The sequence below is a fragment of the Anomaloglossus baeobatrachus genome, chromosome 5, assembly GCF_048569485.1.
Source record: "Anomaloglossus baeobatrachus isolate aAnoBae1 chromosome 5, aAnoBae1.hap1, whole genome shotgun sequence".
Taxonomy (NCBI): Eukaryota; Metazoa; Chordata; class Amphibia; order Anura; family Aromobatidae; genus Anomaloglossus; species Anomaloglossus baeobatrachus.
In genome coordinates this window covers 54,279,410-54,298,566 of record NC_134357.1, presented here as the reverse complement: position 1 = coordinate 54,298,566, position 19,157 = coordinate 54,279,410, and the positions used below count along the sequence as shown (strand labels likewise).

Below are 19,157 nucleotides of genomic sequence, written 5' to 3'. Positions count from 1 at the left end.
CTGCCGCATTCATTTATAATTTCTCCTGCTGCTTACACACGGGTAAAGCTTGCTCTAATTCTGTCACTTGTCTTTTATTTTTTTATTTTTTTTTTTTCTGGTGCTCGCAAGAAATTCCGAAACACTTCCCTGCCGCATCCCCTCTTGTATTCAAATATGGCGGGCAAAAAGTGTGTGACTAAGCGAAGTGAGAACAATACAGTTATTGTAGACCCCATAACACAATAACCAACCCTCTAAATATATTCAACTATTTGTTGTCGGTTTTTTTTTTTGGGTGGGGGGGTAATGTAATCATCGTCCCTACGTTTGCCGTGGAGAGGTCGTCCTAAAACTAAAAATCGGTCACCTCTCATTAGCGATGTTGTGCCTCGTTCCTGCGGCAGCACACATTGCTGCGTGTGACACCGCAGGAGCGAGTAACATCTCCTTCCCTGCCTCCACCGGCTATGAGGAAGGAAGGAGGTGGGCAGGATGTTTACGTCCCGCTCATCTCAGTCCCTCCGCTTCTATTGGACGCCTGCCGTGTGACGCCGCACGACCCGCCCAGTTAGAAAGTAGGCGCATCGCCAGCCAGAGCGACATCGCAGGGCAGGTAAGTGAGGGGTGAGCGCGATTTTGTGCGCGATAGGCAGCGATATGCCCGTGTCGCACAAACGAGGGGGCGGGTACGCACGATAGCGATATCGTTACCGATATCTCTACCGTGTAAAGCCCCCTTTACTTTCGTCTCTTTCAGACGTCTGATGTCAGATCGCAATGCACAGACGGACAAACCTAAACATCACAGCTTCGTATATTTCTATCAGGCTGTCCCATTCGGGTCAGGAGCCAGGCAGCCGCTCCGAGCTTTGCTATCCGAGATCGGACCAATGATCATGAAGAGCGGTTACCCTTCATAATGATTTTTTTTTTTTTTTTCCCCCTAACCTTCATTGTTCTTCTACCATAACCCATGTTTATAACGGAGCTGCCATGCGCTGTGGATGGATGCGGAAACTTTGACAAGTTCAGTAATTGACTTTCTTTTGTGCACAGCTCCCAGGCTCCAGCGCTATGGTGTGAATTGATGACAAGAAAATGTTTTGCAGCTTTTTATGAAATACTGTGGGACTTCTTGTCTTTTGACGGCATAGACGCGGGAACTTTAATTTACCAGCTGACCTCTCCTCCGCTGCGCTCCGCTTCATTTGTCTCAGTTTGGGAACATACTAATAAGATGTTGACGTTCTGCGTAGACTATGATCGCCGTGTATACTTTTCTATATCTGTAACGCCTCTTATTACCGTGTTGCCTCATGTTCACGTCAGATTCACAACTCCATATTAAATGTCGGTTTTTTTTTTACGCAGGTGTATACGCTGTCTGTGTCCGGAGACCGGCTGATTGTGGGGACTGCTGGGAGAAGAGTGTTAGTATGGGACCTGCGGAACATGGGCTACGTGCAACAGAGACGTGAATCCAGTCTAAAGTACCAGACCCGGTGTATCCGAGCATTCCCAAATAAGCAGGTAATCTGGAGAGGTCGCCCCAAGGCAGTAAATGTTGCACTGTGTGCCGTTATATACATCCAACTGTTACATGTGCTGTTGTATACATCCAATTATCACGTGTGCTGTTGTATACATCCAACTGTTACATGATAGGATAAAGCGTGCACAGTGAAATCAGCAAAACTATGGAGTATAATTTGGAGGTCTGTGCTCTGAAGCGCACATGCAGTGACGTTACGCTGCTGTGCAGAGCGCACACAAGTGGGCACATAGCCTTATAATGGTTTTTCTATGAACCCAACATGGATGGTTGAGGGGTTACAACACATTTCGCCAACAGCTAGCTTATGCTTCTAGTTGAGTTAATTTTCACTGTGCATATACTGCATTAATTTTTTTTTTTTTTTTTTGTCTTATGGTCTTTCATTATCAATCAATAATCTTTAAAAAAAAAATAAATCCAGTTTACTCTTGGAAACAGACATGATATCATGTGCTATGTAGCTGCTTATCTCATTGAGCGGCCCTCGTAGTACGACTTTTTTTTTTATTTTAAACATCTTTTTATTGAGTTTTAACCGAATTTATTTTACAATCTGCTCTTATACAAAGAGCATTTCATTGATGACATTATAATCAAAACAGTCCCGCCCACCCCTCCCCCCGCTCTGCGTGCGACCAGAAGTAACTTGAAATGGTAACTTATGTAATTGGTATGTGTCCATTGAGCAGTTCAAGAAGGTACCAAGAGGTCTGTCCAAACTGAGATTTAAGTCTACCCTTAAGCACTGTAGCCAAGTTGGGTATAAATAAAGAACATGTTTCAAAGAAACGCTTAGTCAGCTTCTCCTTATTCGACAGTGCATCCAGCCAGTCCATTTTGAATATGAACATTAGTTTTGTTTGGATAAACGCTAGAGAGGGTGTTTCAGGATTTACCCAGAGATGTAGGATACTTTTCCTAGTGGCGAAGCCCAAATAGTTAACATTGCCCTGGTACCTCTCGGAAGACTTTGTTGAGCCTCCTCCAACATGTTAAAAATCGCCCACTGTGGTGTCAGAGCAAACTGAATATTGTATGTGTTTTGTAAGACTGAGTGAACGCTTCTCCATACTCCCTGTATCTGAACACAGTCCCATAAGTGGTGAAACAGGTCAGTGTCTCTTATGCCACATTTAGAACAAGAGTATAAGGCATGTGTCCATTTTTGATTGAATTTTTGGAGTAATATACGCTCTATGTAGAATCATCAAGGCCATATCTGTGTAGCTACTGGACGACAGAAATTTACGTTGCAACAGCGTGGCTTGTAAAAAATCCTCTGGCATGTCTACCTTCCATTTTGCTGGACCTGTTGTCTTCCCCTCCCATGTCCAAACTGTACGCAACATTGAATAAACCTGACTAGTCGAGGACGCCTGGCTTCTTGCCCTCCTAAGAAAGTTATCCACACTTCCTCCAAGATCTCCCTTTGGCTTGTCAACAAGATATTTTTGTGCCAAGCTACGCGCCTGAAGAAAAAGAAAAGGCTGACCCACAAAAGCTGGAAATCGGTGTGCCGCCTTCTCGTAAGAAAGCAACGACCAATCAGGCTAGATTAGATCTGCAGCATAAGCACAACCCTGCATTGACAATGTTTCATAAATCCTCGGAGGGTGACCCTGGAGGAATCTCGGATTTCCAATAAAGGGTTGAAATGGGGAACTTGAAGTGTTAATTTTACCAAGTTTCCTCATCTTCCTCCACGTTTGTATAGTATGCCATAGTGTTGGATGATCCCTAACCTCACTCGGTATTTCCTCGTTCCCTAAATGCAGCAATGCTGTTAACGAGACTTGTGAACATAGCTGTTGTTCCAATTGTACATTGGCAAAGTGAGATACTCCTCGCACCCAGTCCACCACATATCTCAAATTTGCTGCTAGATTATATCTGCCCAGATCTGGAAGATTTATGCCCCCTGCCCCTTTTGGTAATTGAAGCTTGATTAAGCTGATCCTAGTACGCCCCTTGTGCCCCCAAATGAATTTTCCAAAGGATGAATTTAGTAGCTTAATATCTGATTTGCGTAGAAGCAACGGGAGAGTCTGAAATAAGAACATTATTTTGGGGAATGCTACCATTTTAATTAAGTGACATCGGCCCGAAAAGGATATCTTCAGATGTTTCCAAGATTGGAGTAGATGTAGTAATGAATTTATAAGAGGCTTATAATTTATTTGATATAGTAACAAGGGGTTTGCTGGGAGCTGAATCCCCAAATATTTAATGGACCTGGTACACCACTGGAAGGGAAATAAGTTATCAATTTTACCCGATTTGTACATTGCCAATGCCTCAGTTTTATTGTAATTTACCCTGAAGCCTGAGGCCTTTCCAAAATTATTCAATGTGTTCATTATCTCTGGAATCGCTTGAGAGGGATTGGCAATAAACAATAAAATATCATCGGCAAAAGCCAAAAGTTTAATTGTTGTCCCACCGACTCTCATGCCCTGAAATATTGCTAAATTATGTAGGGTCCTCAACATTGGGTCCAGAGCCAAATTAAACAATAAAGGTGACAAGGGACACCCCTGCCTCGTTCCCCTCTGTACCTCAAATGGCTCAGAGAATGTATTATTTATAGATAGTCTGGATTTGGGGTCTGTGTATATCATCTTGACTGCTTCGCAAAACCAGGATCCCACCTGGCGACATGCCAAAAGATTATGTAAATAGGCCCAAGAGACCCTGTCAAAGGCCTTGTCCGCATCAAGGCTAACTACTATATGTTTGGTACATCTATGCTTCCTGCTATAAGAGATAGCCCCAATAGCCGTCCTGATGTTATAGGTGATGGATTTCCCGTGCACGAATCCCGTTTGGAAGGGCAGAATAAGATCTGGAATCACTTGTTGTAATCTACCAGCTAGTATTTTAGTAAAGATTTTAAAATCAGAGTTGAGTAATGAGATGGGTCTGTATCCCTCCACCTGTAGTGGGTCTGTATCCCTCCACCTGTAGTGGGTCTGTATCCCTCCACCTGTAGTGGGTCTTTTCCTGGCTTAGGTAATACTATAATGTTTGCCTCATTGAACCTGTCGGGAATTATTCTATCTGTGACTATCTTATTATACACTGCACATAGATGGGGACTGATAGAGGCTCCCAAGATCTTATAATATTCGTTACTAAATCCGTCGGGCCCTGGGCTTTTGGCTAGTTTAAGAGTGCCAATAGTTTTTACTACTTCTGAAATATTTATAGGGGCGTTTAGTACTACTCTTTGTTCCTCTGTCAAGATGGGCGCTACGGTACCATGGATAAAATCAGCTTCCCCGTCCACCTCCCTCGGTTCCGCCTCATACAGCGAGCCAAAGAATGCCCTGAACTCCTCCACTATTTCCTCATCTTTTGTTACCATGGTACCATCTTTCTTTTTAATTTTGTGGATTCTAGTGGTGCTTCTAAAGGGTTTGGTTAAAGAAGCTAGTAATTTCCCAGGTTTGTTGCCCCATTTAAAGTATTTATGTTTCTGGTAGTCCAGGTTACTAAGTGCCATCTCATGGGCCAAGGTGTCCTCCGCCTCCTTGGCCTCTAAGAAATGTTGTTTTGTCGCATCCGTGTTGTTATTTTTAAAATCTTTATATGCCTGCGTGAGAAGTTTTTGTGCTGATATAGTTTGTTCCAGGAGCTTTTTTTCTCTTATGGCTGACATATGATATTATCTGACCTCTTACTACTGCCTTGGAGGCAGCCCATTACAAACCAGCGTCCCCACTATGCTCGTGATTATCCTTCTCATATAAGCTCCAGTAGTTTTGTAAAGAAGCTTTGAAATCCTCAGATTGATATAAATATGAAGGAAACCTCCACCTTCTTTCCCGTAGTATTGTGGTAGATAATAACAAATTTAGGCTATGTGCGCACTTACCGGATTTTGCCGCGGATTTTCCGCGGATTTGCTGCATGTTTCGCTGCAGAAAATGTTCATAACATCTCTGCAGTGAATCACCAGCAAATCCTATGGAGAAAAAAAATCCTGTGCACACTGGGCGGAATTTGACAGCTGCATGTTTTGCTGCGGGAATCCCGCAGCAAAAACAAGTGCATGTCACTTCTTCTTTTCCGCACATCGCTGCGGGATTTCACTCCATTGACTCCAATGTTAATCATGAAATCCCGCAGGGAATAACGCAGGCAGCAAATTCTGTGCGTTTTCCTGCGTTATTCCCTGCGGTATTTCGCGGTTTACCTCCTATAATGTGCATCGCTTGTCTGCGGTTTGCAGGGAAGTGATGTCATTACAGGAAGAGGAAGCCGTGCAGAGAGTAAACACAAACACACATCACAGACACACATACACACACACATCACAGACACAGATAGACATCACAGACACATAGAACACACATAGAAAGAAAACGGAAATATAGAAAACAAAGAACGTGGGCTCCGCTGCATATTTACCTTCCAGCCGAGGTAAGCACACAGCGGCGGCCCGGTATTCTCAGGCTGGGGAGGGAGAGGGGCAGGGTTAATGTCCCCTGCCTCACTCCCCCTCCGGCAGCCGAGAATATCAGCCGCAGCTGTCGCATGCATTATGCGGCAGCATCGGCGTGTCCTCGGCTCTTCTTGCCGCCGTGTAGCAGTGGCAGCAAGGTAATACAAGGGGTTAATGATGGTGGGGGACCACCGCCATTAACTCCAGGCTTGATCATGGCAGCGTCTATGTGACAGCTGACATGATCAACCCGTAAGTAAAGTGAAAAAAACACAGACACCGAAAAATCCTTTATTTTAAATAAAACAAACAAGCCTCGTTCACCATTTTATTAACCCCTCCTGCACCAAAGCTCCGGCGTAATCCACCGCTCCGGCGTATTCCACAGGTCCTGCGCTGCTTACATCCAGCCGCGACTGTCACAGACACAGCGCTGAATGAAAGCAGCAGACAGCAGAGGTAATTACCGGTCATTTCCCACGGCCGGTAATGTGAACTCACTGCCGACCGTGGGAAATGCAGCGATCTGTCCTCTATCTATCCCTCTATCTATCTGTCTGTCTGTCTATCTATCCCTCTATCTATTCTTCTGTCTATCTACTATCTCAGAATTAAATGACTTTTTTTTTTTTTTTCTTTTTTTCAATGTGCTTTATTGCATTGAATGCAATAAAGCACATCCCAACCCGCACGCGGCAAAACCGCGGCAAACCGCATGCGTTTTTTTTACCGCGGGTGCGGTAATCTTTGAGAGCATGCGGAATTTTCTCAAGAAAATTCCATTTCCCAGTGCGCACATAGCCTAAAAGTAACCGGTGCATGATCCGAAATACAGATGTCTAGGATGTTGGAGGAAAGTAAATGTGGCATCAGTGCTAGGCTTAGTAGCCAATAGTCAATCCGTGTATGTAAGTCATGGACGTGTGAATAAAATGTATAGTCTTTATCTATTGGGTGCTGCATGCGCCATGTGTCTATTAGTCCCAATTGATTGACGAGATATTGCAAATCACTATGGGGCGCCAATAGAGGAGATGGCTGGGGACTTGACCTGTCTAAAATTCCATCATGAGCCTCATTGAAATCTCCGCCTACAATTAAATTAGTCATATCCCAACCTGTGATACTTTCGATCAATCTGGCTCTGAACTGTGGATCAGGAATATTTGGTGCATATATGTTTGCTAAGTTGTAGATACCGGTAGTGCCCTCTATCTTCACTTTCACCAATAATAATCTCCCCATAGGGTCCTCTGAAACCTCCAGAACTTCATGACTAATATGCTTATTGATCAATATAGCTACCCCTCTTTGTTTTCTCGTAAATGACGCTTCTGCGCATGCGGCATATTTTCTGCTGTGAAGAAATGGGTGATTGCCCTTCATCCAGTATGTTTCCTGTAAGAAGACAATATGGCAATTTAAACGATGTAGATAATTTAAAACTTTTTTCCTCTTAATAGGAGAGTTTAACCCGTTAACATTCCAGGAGCACCAATACAGCGATTTAATCGTGGACACATTTGTGCTCTGTGTTAGTCATTTATCCTATTCCAGAAGGAGGAATTAATTGTAAAATAATAAACAACCTATTTGGGTTCCCTCGTCCATCCCAACGAGTAAATGCGACAACCCATATGAGAGCTAAACTAAAGGTACGCACGCAGAGCCCCCTAACCCCTTCCCATCTAAACAAAAACCTTAATCTAATGGCAATGTCACCTGCCTCTCTGGCAGTCCTGACACTGAAAAAAAAAAGGAAAAACAGAATGAACATCAGAACTGTAGCACAGTGACGTCTCCGATTTAAGTGTCTATGTTGAGTGCTGGCGAAGCTGCATTTTCCTGAAGAAGGTAATGTAAAGCCAACTTAGGATCTTCAAAAGTCCAATTCTTTCCCCCTGTAGTGAAGCGTAGAACAGCAGGATACAGTAGACTGAAGCGAATATTTTTTTCCGCCAATAGTTTGCATACTGGATTGAAGGCTTTGCGTCTTGTTGTCAAGGCTGCTGAGTAATCTTGGAACAAAAGCAGTTTAGAGTTATTGTAGGTAAGTGAGCGATTTTTTTTTTTTTTTTTTTTTTTTTTTTTTTTTTTTTTTCCCCTAAATGCGGTCAGCAATCTGATCTTGTCTTGGAAGTCCAGGACCTTAAAAATTACTTGTCTGGGTCTGACCTCTCCATCATTTCGAGGTGGGCCCACTCTGTGGGCCCTTTCAATAGCAATTGGCCCCGACTTTAGATCCAATTTCAAAGCTCCTGGTAGCCATTCTGAAGTGAGTTTCAGTAGATCAGCTTGCCAAACCGATTCAGGGACGCCCACCAACCTTAAATTATTGCGTCTGGACCTGTTCTCGAGATCATCTACCTTGTCCAGCAATACAGCAATGTCCTTATTCCTGCTCTCCAGCATCTCTGAAATTTCCTTTACAGAGTCCTCCATGTCAGAGACCCTCTGCTCCACATCTGTTAGCCTTGAACCCTGGGCATTAACTTGGGTGACTATAACGTCTAATGAAGACTGGAAGGCTGCCAGCCGCCCATCAATCACCGGCATCCAAGAGATCCGTGATGGCCTTAGCAGTGGCCTGGGGTGGGTCTGTAGTTGCCTCAGGGGAAGCCCCTGGTGATGGGGGTGCATTTTGGTTTCGTCTTTGCGGTCTAATTCCTTTACTTGGTTGTGTGGCATTGCTCTTACCCACAAATGTATCCATAGTAAGAACTGTAAATATGGAGCTTCTTTAGAGACTGTGGTGACGTCACAATAACATAAGCTTAATTACATCTGTGTGGTAAACTTAGCTGTTTCACAATTATTTCCACGCTGTGTATGAGTGTATAGATGTTACTTGAAAAAGACCAGTCAGAAGGGCAGGAGGCAGGCCAGATGACTGATCCCACTTCTTTTTGTTTTTCACCCTCTTCTATACGGTCAGTGCTGGTGAAGTGGTGAAGTAGGGGTTAATCAAGTTGAGCTGTGATGCACTTCAGGCTTATCTGCCTCTGTTTACTGTTGCAGATTACAGACCTTGTGCAGCAGCCATTTAAGATGAGACCTGCAGGGATGTATCTGCCCCCTCCTCAGCCCCCTGTTTATCTCCTGACCTGCTCTCACAGCCGAATGTCTCCAAGGGCTCTCAGCTCCCTCCTCACTCACAGTATCTCAGGCGGTGGGCCTGTCCACGGAGCTCTGTGTGACAGGTAAACACAGCGTGCAGTCCTGTTTGCTGAGCTTGCTGCTGCTCGGTGTTTCACACACTCCCCTCCCTGCCACAGAAGAAATAGTGAGAGTTCACTGAAAACTATGGCTGCCGCTGGAAGCACTTCAGTCCCCTTCCCTGTCTCCTTCTGGATGTTAGTGCCCGATATTTAACCCCTCTCTTACCTGGTCCCGGGTGCTTTCCGTTTGCCGTGGCACAGCCTGGTGCTTTGTGTCAGAGCACTCCTTTCTTTGTGGTGCAGCATACACCTTTCACCTCCGGAGTATCAGGAGAGCCGGGCCTGATGTGCGCCCCTTGTCCTGGCCTTATCCCTGCAGCCTTGAGATGTTAGGATGGGCCTGGATAACGTTTTTGGCCTAGGCTGCTGCAGGAGCTCATGATAAAAGCAGCTACCTCGTAGCTCCGCCTCCCGCGTAGTACGACTCTTTAGGATAAAATTTTGCATTGCGGGTGTTGCGTGCTACAACCTGTCCATCGGCGCTTTCACATTTTTAGAAAAAAACAGTCTTCATTTTGTTGATATGGACAAAGCCAAATTCGGATGTCTGTGTACCGGCCATGATATATGGATTGGCTGCGGGTCACCTAACAAACTAAGTAAACTCGTGTGTACCTGTGAGGCTTTTAACTTTGGGTCAGGAGACTTGCGGCCAGCTCACACATCATGGACATCCAGTCTAACCCTTCCATTGGTTTTGATAATACCTCCCCCTTTACCCTTTTTGACAGAAAATTGATTAAAGATAGTGTTTGGAAATATTAAAAGGGACCTGTCAGGTGTAATGTGCACCCAGGGCCACGAGCAGTTCTGGGTGCATATTACTAATCCCTGCCTAATCGTCCCTGTATACACAAGCAAAGATAAAGAGATCTTTAGCAAAAGTATTTCTAAAGACCCTTTATGATATGCTAATGAGCGCAGGGACTAGTCACAAGGGTGTTAGTTCCTGCGGTCATTCCACCGTCTTAGCAGGTGGGATTCTCACAGGGGGGTGCGAACATATGGTATTCACAGCCCACTGCCCTGCGTCATCATAGGCAGTGACTCGCGTACCTCTGTTCGTTGCACTGCCACTGGTCCTAGGGTCAGGGTGCATGATCAGAAGTCCCCGGCGCTTCCGGTCATGTGCACTATACCAGTTTAAAGCCGGAACGTGTACAGCCGGCTTCAAAGTGCACGTGTTCGGAAGTCCAGGGATCATGCGCACTGAGCAGAAATCCAGCATCTGGCACGGTGGGAGCAGGTGAGCGTGACCATGCCTGACGCTGCGCATAGTTTATCATGTTACCATGCTCACAGGAGCGTGCTAACATGCTAAGGGGGCCGACTAGCGAAGAGAACTAATGCCCTTGCGACTAGTCCCTGCGCTCATTAGCATATCATAAAGGATCTTTAGAAATACTTTATCTAAAGATCTCTTTATGCTACTAGATACAGGGACATGAAACCTACAAGTTTGACCACCACACAAAAAGCAAGGCCAGTTCAGATCTATATAAAGCCGGGCAGTGATACAGTGGTAAACACTAAAACTACAAACACTCCCCTCAAAGGACTCAAACAAATTTATTGCAAAAATATCTTTATTATTAAAAATTGTTTAAAACAATAGTACAGCAGAAAATGTGAAAGATATACCAATTAAATATACCCCATGGCATTATATAGTCATCAGTTTGTCAACATTGAATATCAAAAAAATTATCATACATTAGTAATCTTAATGACAAACTGTAATACATGGCACCAAATAAATAAATTATGACAAGATATCAGATGCCAAACAAAGGGGGTCACAAAATAATGTAACAAAAAAAAAATAGAAGATCATTTACAAAGAAAAGACACAGGCTAATGAGGTAGCAACTGCGACAAGATGGTATTGTATAGGCAAATAGATACTTATAACAATATAATAACAATCATTATTGAAAAGCTTGTAATAATGCCTGATATAAAGAGACCAGTATCAAAAAAATGCCTGCTGAGAAAGTAACACAGTGCTACATATTATAACAGCCTCACCAATAACATCCTGACGCGTTTTGCCGTGGCATTCTCCAAGGGCCTATAGATGCAGAGACTGTTAGGCAGGGATTAGCAGTATGCACAGAACTGCTCGTGGTTTTGGGTGTATATTGCACCTGACCGGTTTTACTTTAAGGCCTATTTCACACGTCCGTGTCTCCCGTACGTGTTTTGGTCCGTTTCCTCACGTGCCGGAGACACAGGCACACGTAGACCCATTAAAATCAATGGGTCTGTGCACACGTGCGTGTTTTGCTATGGACCGTGTGTACGTGTGGAGCATACGTGTGCTCCACACGTAGACATGTCCATTTTTCTCCGGCATCACACGGACCGCACAGATGGTGATCCATGTGACACGCATCGGAGAAAACACACGTGTCGGTGGAAAAAAAAAAAGAATTTCTATACTCACCGTCTCCAGTGCTGCTGTCTCTGCCGCTGCTGTCACTTGCTGCCAACCTCCGCTCATTTATGCCTATTGCGTATTCACTCCACTGCGGCCGGAAGCGGCAGCAGAGGAGAGTCGGCAGGACCGGAGACTGAAGTTCAGCACCACGGACAGCTACGCCAGGGACAGGTGTGCAGAAAGTTCCCGTTCTCCGTGTGTTATCACGGATAACACATGGAGAACACACGATGTGCTATAAACACGGCACATGGAGGACAATACGCACCTTTGACACGTGCGTGATTTTCACGGATGTGTGAAGGAGGCCTAAGGATGAATAGGTTTTCTTTTTAGCTGCACTGGGGTTTATCAGAGAAGCATAGTATGAATAATGAGTCGGGTACATTGAGACTAGTTGGATCGTTATCTTCCTGTGGCTTCTCCCCTCTGCTTGATTGACAGGTCTTCCCTTATGTGCAGATAGGGAAAGACCTACCAAGACTGGCAGGAAGACTGGTGAGGGAGCTGCCTAGTGGTCTTTTGTGTCTGTGCTTGGGTTGTTCTGCAAGTTTTTCTCCTTGTGAAAGGACACTTCTTAAATGTAATCCCAAATCCTTTCTAGATTTTGTGGCTCACAGCCGCCCTTCTAAAGTACATTCAGCGCTTTACTCTTCTGATGTAGAAGAGCTGCCATTAATGTGGCTTTTGTCAGCTCTGACCCGGCCGGTGACTATCCGGCACATGACTGATTAGACCAGGATCCGTGCACGACACCTGGCAAGCAGCCGGCAGATGCCACCTCAGGATAACCTCTTACCTCCAAGTGAGGGGCCCGGATAACTCCTTTACCTTTTTGATGTAGAGTATTGTAACCAGTTCAGATGCATAACTTTTATTTCATCCCCCCCCCAGAACGCTGACCCTTCTTCTGCTTGTTGCAGGGCTACGTACTGAGCTCCATTGAAGGCCGAGTTGCTGTAGAATATTTAGACCCAAGCTTGGAAGTCCAGAAGAAGAAATACGCCTTCAAGTGTCACCGGCTGAAGGAGAACAACATCGAGCAGATCTACCCTGTGAACGCCGTGTCCTTTCACAGCATGCACAACACCTTCGCTACAGGTCTGTTCCCCTGCCCCCACCAGAAGAGATCTTAAAATCACTTTGTACCCCCCCTCCCCCCATTGGTTTTCTTCATTCCCGCACTCTTGCAATGCTGCTGTTGTCTTGTGACCTGATATAACAGTGCTAACGTATCCCTTCCTTATAATCTGCAGGTGGTTCAGATGGTTTTGTTAATATTTGGGATCCTTTTAACAAGAAACGTCTGTGCCAGTTCCACCGCTACCCTACAAGCATCGCCTCCCTGGCCTTCAGCATCGACGGCAGCACTTTGGCAATTGCTGCCTCCTACATGTACGAAATGGATGACATTGAACACCCCGAAGATGCTATCTTCATACGGCAAGTGACAGACGCCGAGACAAAGCCCAAGTGAGGCAGCTTCACCTGCCTTTCCTCCCCCAGCACCAAGATTTTTTATTAATTTTCCCTTGCCTCATGAATAGCGTTATTGATGTTAAGGACAGATAACTATGGCTGACTGTAGGGCTGGGGGAGATTTTATCACATCCTCCCAAGCTTTCAATATCCGTCAGTTGATAGACGTCTGACAGATAAAATTATGCTCAGTTGTTTTATACAGAAGCGTGTCGACCTCCTCTGCATTTCTTGCCCTTCATTATTTCACCTGGAGGACTCCTCGGACTGACTTGCCTTCTGTTATCAGACTGTCTTCTGGTTACAGTGTTGATCCCTCTGTTCATGTCCCTTCTTTTCCATTTCTTTTAATGTTGCATTCTTTTTACTTTGTTACTGTTTTCTCTGTATATAATACATAACTTTCCCTTAAATTCAGGGATATTTTTGTAAATAAGTCCCTTCTGTTTAACACACAATTAAATATGGAACCTGTGAGTAAACTCTGTAATTCTACCTCTGTGTACAGTGTTTCCCCAAAAATAAGACCTCCCCCGAAAATGAGATCTAGCAGGTATTTTCAAGGAGGCTTAAATATAAAACATCCCCTGAAAATAAGATCTAGTCGAGGTCAATAATGAAGTGTCCATGCAGCGGTAAAGTTAAAGATACTACATGACACTTCATTATAGACAGCGGACACCCCCTAAAGAAAGAGAGAAGGCCCCACCGATCATACTCACCAGACGCCGACTGGGAGCAGGGCAGCGCATCAAGGACCTGCGGCGAAACACGCTCGCACTCTCTCTCACACACACACTCATCAGAACACACACACTCATCAGAACACACACACACTCATCAGAACACACACACACTCACTCATCAGAACACACTCACTCATCAGAACACACACACTCATCAGAACACACACACTCATCAGAACACACACACACTCATCAGAACACACACACACACTCATCAGAACACACACACACACACTCATCAGAACACACACACACACACTCATCAGAACACACACACACACACACACACACTCACTCATCAGAACACACACACACACACTCATCAGAACACACACACACTCATCAGAACACACACACACACACTCATCAGAACACACACACACACACACTCATCAGAACACACACACACTCATCAGAACACACACACACACTCATCAGAACACACACACACACACACTCATCAGAACACACACACACACACTCATCAGAACACACACACACACACTCATCAGAACACACACACACACACTCATCAGAACACACACACACACTCATCAGAACACACACACACACTCATCAGAACACACACACACACACACTCATCAGAACACACACACACACACACTCATCAGAACACACACACACACACACTCATCAGAACACACACACACTCATCAGAACACACACACACTCATCAGAACACACACACACACACATCAGAACACACACACACACTCATCAGAACACACACACACACACTCATCAGAACACACACACACACACTCATCAGAACACACACACACACACTCATCAGAACACACACACACACTCATCAGAACACACACACACACACTCATCAGAACACACACACACACACTCATCAGAACACACACACACACACTCATCAGAACACACACACACACACTCATCAGAACACACACACACACTCATCAGAACACACACACACACTCATCAGAACACACACACACACTCATCAGAACACACACACACACACACACTCATCAGAACACACACACACACACACACACTCATCAGAACACACACACACACACACACACTCATCAGAACACACACACACACTCATCAGAACACACACACACACTCATCAGAACACACACACACACACTCATCAGAACACACACACACACACTCATCAGAACACACACACACACACTCATCAGAACACACACACACACACACACACACATCAGAACACACACACTCATCAGAACACACACACACACACTCATCAGAACACACACACACACACACTCATCAGAACACACACACACACACTCATCAGAACACACACACACACACTCATCAGAACACACACACACACACACTCATCAGAACACACACACACACACACACTCATCAGAACACACACACACACACACACTCATCAGAACACACACACACACACACACTCATCAGAACACACACACACACACTCATCAGAACACACACACACACACTCATCAGAACACACACACACACACTCATCAGAACACACACACACACACACTCATCAGAACACACACACACACACACACACACACACACTCATCAGAACACACACACTCACTCATCCTCACTCATCAGAACACACACACTCACTCATCCTCACTCATCAGAACACACACACTCACTCATCCTCACTCATCAGAACACACACACACACTCATCCTCACTCATCAGAACACACACACTCACTCATCCTCACTCATCAGAACACACACACACACTCATCAGAACACACACACACACACTCATCCTCACTCATCAGAACACACACACTCACTCATCCTCACTCATCAGAACACACACACACACACTCATCCTCACTCATCAGAACACACACACTCACTCATCCTCACTCATCAGAACACACACACACACACTCATCCTCACTCATCAGAACACACACACTCACTCATCCTCACTCATCAGAACACACACACACACACTCATCCTCACTCATCAGAACACACACACTCACTCATCCTCACTCATCAGAACACACACACTCACTCATCCTCACTCATCAGAACACACACACTCACTCATCCTCACTCATCAGAACACACACACTCACTCATCCTCACTCATCAGAACACACACACACACACTCATCAGAACACACACACACACACACACACTCATCAGAACACACACACACACACACACACTCATCAGAACACACACACACACACTCATCAGAACACACACACTCACTCATCAGAACACACACACACACACACACTCATCAGAACACACACACTCACTCATCCTCACTCATCAGAACACACACACTCACTCATCCTCACTCATCAGAACACACACACTCACTCATCCTCACTCATCAGAACACACACTCACTCATCCTCACTCATCAGAACACACACACACACTCATCAGAACACACACACACACACACACACACTCATCAGAACACACACACACACACACTCATCAGAACACACACACACACACACACACTCATCAGAACACACACACACTCACTCATCAGAACACACACACACTCACTCATCAGAACACACACACTCACTCATCAGAACACACACACACACACACACACTCATCAGAACACACACACACACACTCATCAGAACACACACACACACACACACACACACATCAGAACACACACACACACACACACTCATCAGAACACACACACACACACTCATCAGAACACACACACACTCATCAGAACACACACACACACACACTCATCAGAACACACACACACACACACACTCATCAGAACACACACACACTCATCAGAACACACACACACACACACTCATCAGAACACACACACACACACTCATCAGAACACACACACACACACACTCATCAGAACACACACACACACACACACACTCATCAGAACACACACACACTCATCAGAACACACACACACACTCATCAGAACACACACACACACACACACTCATCAGAACACACACACACACACACACTCATCAGAACACACACACACACTCATCCTCACTCATCAGAACACACACACTCACTCATCCTCACTCATCAGAACACACACACTCACTCATCCTCACTCATCAGAACACACACACTCACTCATCCTCACTCATCAGAACACACACACTCACTCATCCTCACTCATCAGAACACACACACTCACTCATCCTCTCTCATGAGAACACACACACCACATCCAGCGATATCGCTTGCGTCTCTGCACACATAAGGACCTGCGACACTGTGTACTGCAGTGAGCTTCCAGGACCTGCAGGATGATCACATGGCTGGAAGCACGTGGTATCTCTGGATGTTGTGTGTGTGCGCGCACAATTTTACAGGCATGTGTGATATCGAGTGTGTGTGTATGCGATCAGATGTGTGAGTGTCGGCAAGAGGCAGAGGAGGATGACGTGCAGCACAGCTGCTGGGAGCGCCCACCGGGGGTCACAAGGAGGAATGATGTGAAAGCTGTGAGTGTCTGCGGTGTGATGTGAGTGTCTGCGGTGTGATGTGAGTGTCTGCGGTGTGAGTGTGTCAGCCAGATGCAGGGGAGGACAGCGTGCTGCAGAGAGATCACAGGGAGGAATGATTTGAAATCTTGTGTGTGTGTCTATATGAGTGTATGCCATCTGGTGTGTGTGTGTGTGTGTGTGTGTGTGTGTGTTCTGAAGTATGTGTGTCGGCCAGACACAGAGGAGTCGTGCAGCACACCTGCTGGGAGATCTGGGAGCCATACAGATGCTCGGGGCTGGTAAGTATGACGATCCTGGGAAGGGGGGGGGGAGGGGAGAGCTGCTTTGTCTGGGGTAAACTTACCTCCAACCATGTCTCCTCAAAAATAAGACACCCCCTGAAAATAAGACCTTTCTTTATCGTTCCTTTGGGAGACCCAGACCATGGGTGTTGAGCTTCTGCCTCCGGAGGACACACAAAGTACTACACTTAAAAGTGTAGCTCCTCCCTCTGAGCTTATACACCCCCTGGTAGCCAGTCCTAGCCAGTTTATCGCTTTGTGTCAGGAGGCATACATCCACACATGCATTCTCATCTGATTTGTTTGACTTTTGGAAAGAGTTTGAAGAAAAGCGGGTCCATGTCTGGACTCCCGGCATGTCCCTTCTCACCCCACTGTGTCGGCAGTGTTGTTAACGTTGATTTACAAGGCTGCAGCCTTACATGCCGCGCTCCTTCACCATCCCATCTGGGCTCTGGCTTGAAGTGGGAGCCAGCACGGTCTCCATGCCTGGCAGGAGTCCGGTCTCCATCCACAGCCCCTTGAGGATTCTGTTGGACCGGAGCACTCATCCCCAGGGACATGGCCCTGCGTCTCAGCAGCTAAGTACCTGAGACGTTTATGTTGGGGGTCCCGGTTCTTTATTGTAAGGGGAGAGTATGCTGTATGTTATTGTTTTAACTTTTACGGCGGGCTCTCTAGCTTTTGCCTGAGAACCGCGCCGATGGTGCCTGCTTGTCGGCCTCGCCGCTTAAATTTAGGCCCCGGCTTCGCCGGAGGCCTAGTTTCATTTTCCTGCCCTCGCATGTCACTCATGCAGAGGGACAGGTTCGGCTCCTCCCGGCGGCCGTTCTACACAGGGGAGGGACACTCCCCACTGCTGGGGCGTCCCTCCTTCCCTGCAGGTCTCTATAGCCCTCCAATTCCCGCTCTTTTATAGGAACGCCCTCTTCTCAGGCAGAGTTCACTCTGCTCTGGGACATCCTGCATTCTGCATCTCTGCTGAGGTGCTGCGACTGGGGGACCGGGCTTCGGGATCTGGAGGGCACACAACACCGCGCTCAGCGGTCTGGTAAGCCACAGCCGGTCTCCGGTTGTGGACCTCTGTATATTCTCCCTGGGGTTCATTCTCTGCAAAGCCCCCACTCCAGCAGCATGTCTCACACAAGGAGCAAGGCTCCAAAGCTTTATTCTGCATGCACTGCATGTAAGCTCCTGCTGCCTGAGCCGAGCATTTATCCACATTGTGATGTCTGCTCTAACTTGGCGGTGCCACAGCCTGGAGTCTCACCCCCAGTGGTCTCTCAGGCTGCTGCTGCACCTATGATTGAACCCCTGGCCTGGGTAGAGTCCTTTTCTAGGTCCATATCCCAGTCATTTGCTGAGTCCATGGGGCTTTTGTCCAGGACTTTGATGAATATGCATCAGCCCCCCTCACAGGGTGCCTCTAATACTCTTGACAGAGGACTCCTATCCTCTGACCTCCGTCCATCGGAGCTCACGGAGGAT

At 46.1% G+C, this 19,157-nt stretch overlaps 1 protein-coding gene across 1 annotated transcript in view; it reads left to right on the top strand.

Annotated features, from left to right (window-relative positions):
• Positions 1–13,591, top strand: part of BUB3 (BUB3 mitotic checkpoint protein) — a 44,618-nt gene extending 31,027 nt beyond the window's left edge. Inside the window, exons 5-7 of the mRNA XM_075352266.1 lie at positions 1,354–1,512; positions 12,563–12,740; positions 12,896–13,591. Coding sequence (XP_075208381.1) covers positions 1,354–1,512; positions 12,563–12,740; positions 12,896–13,116 — 558 coding nt within the window. The 3' untranslated portion in view covers positions 13,117–13,591. The remainder of the gene's footprint in view (positions 1–1,353; positions 1,513–12,562; positions 12,741–12,895) is intronic.
• The last annotated feature ends 5,566 nt before the right edge of the window (positions 13,592–19,157 follow it).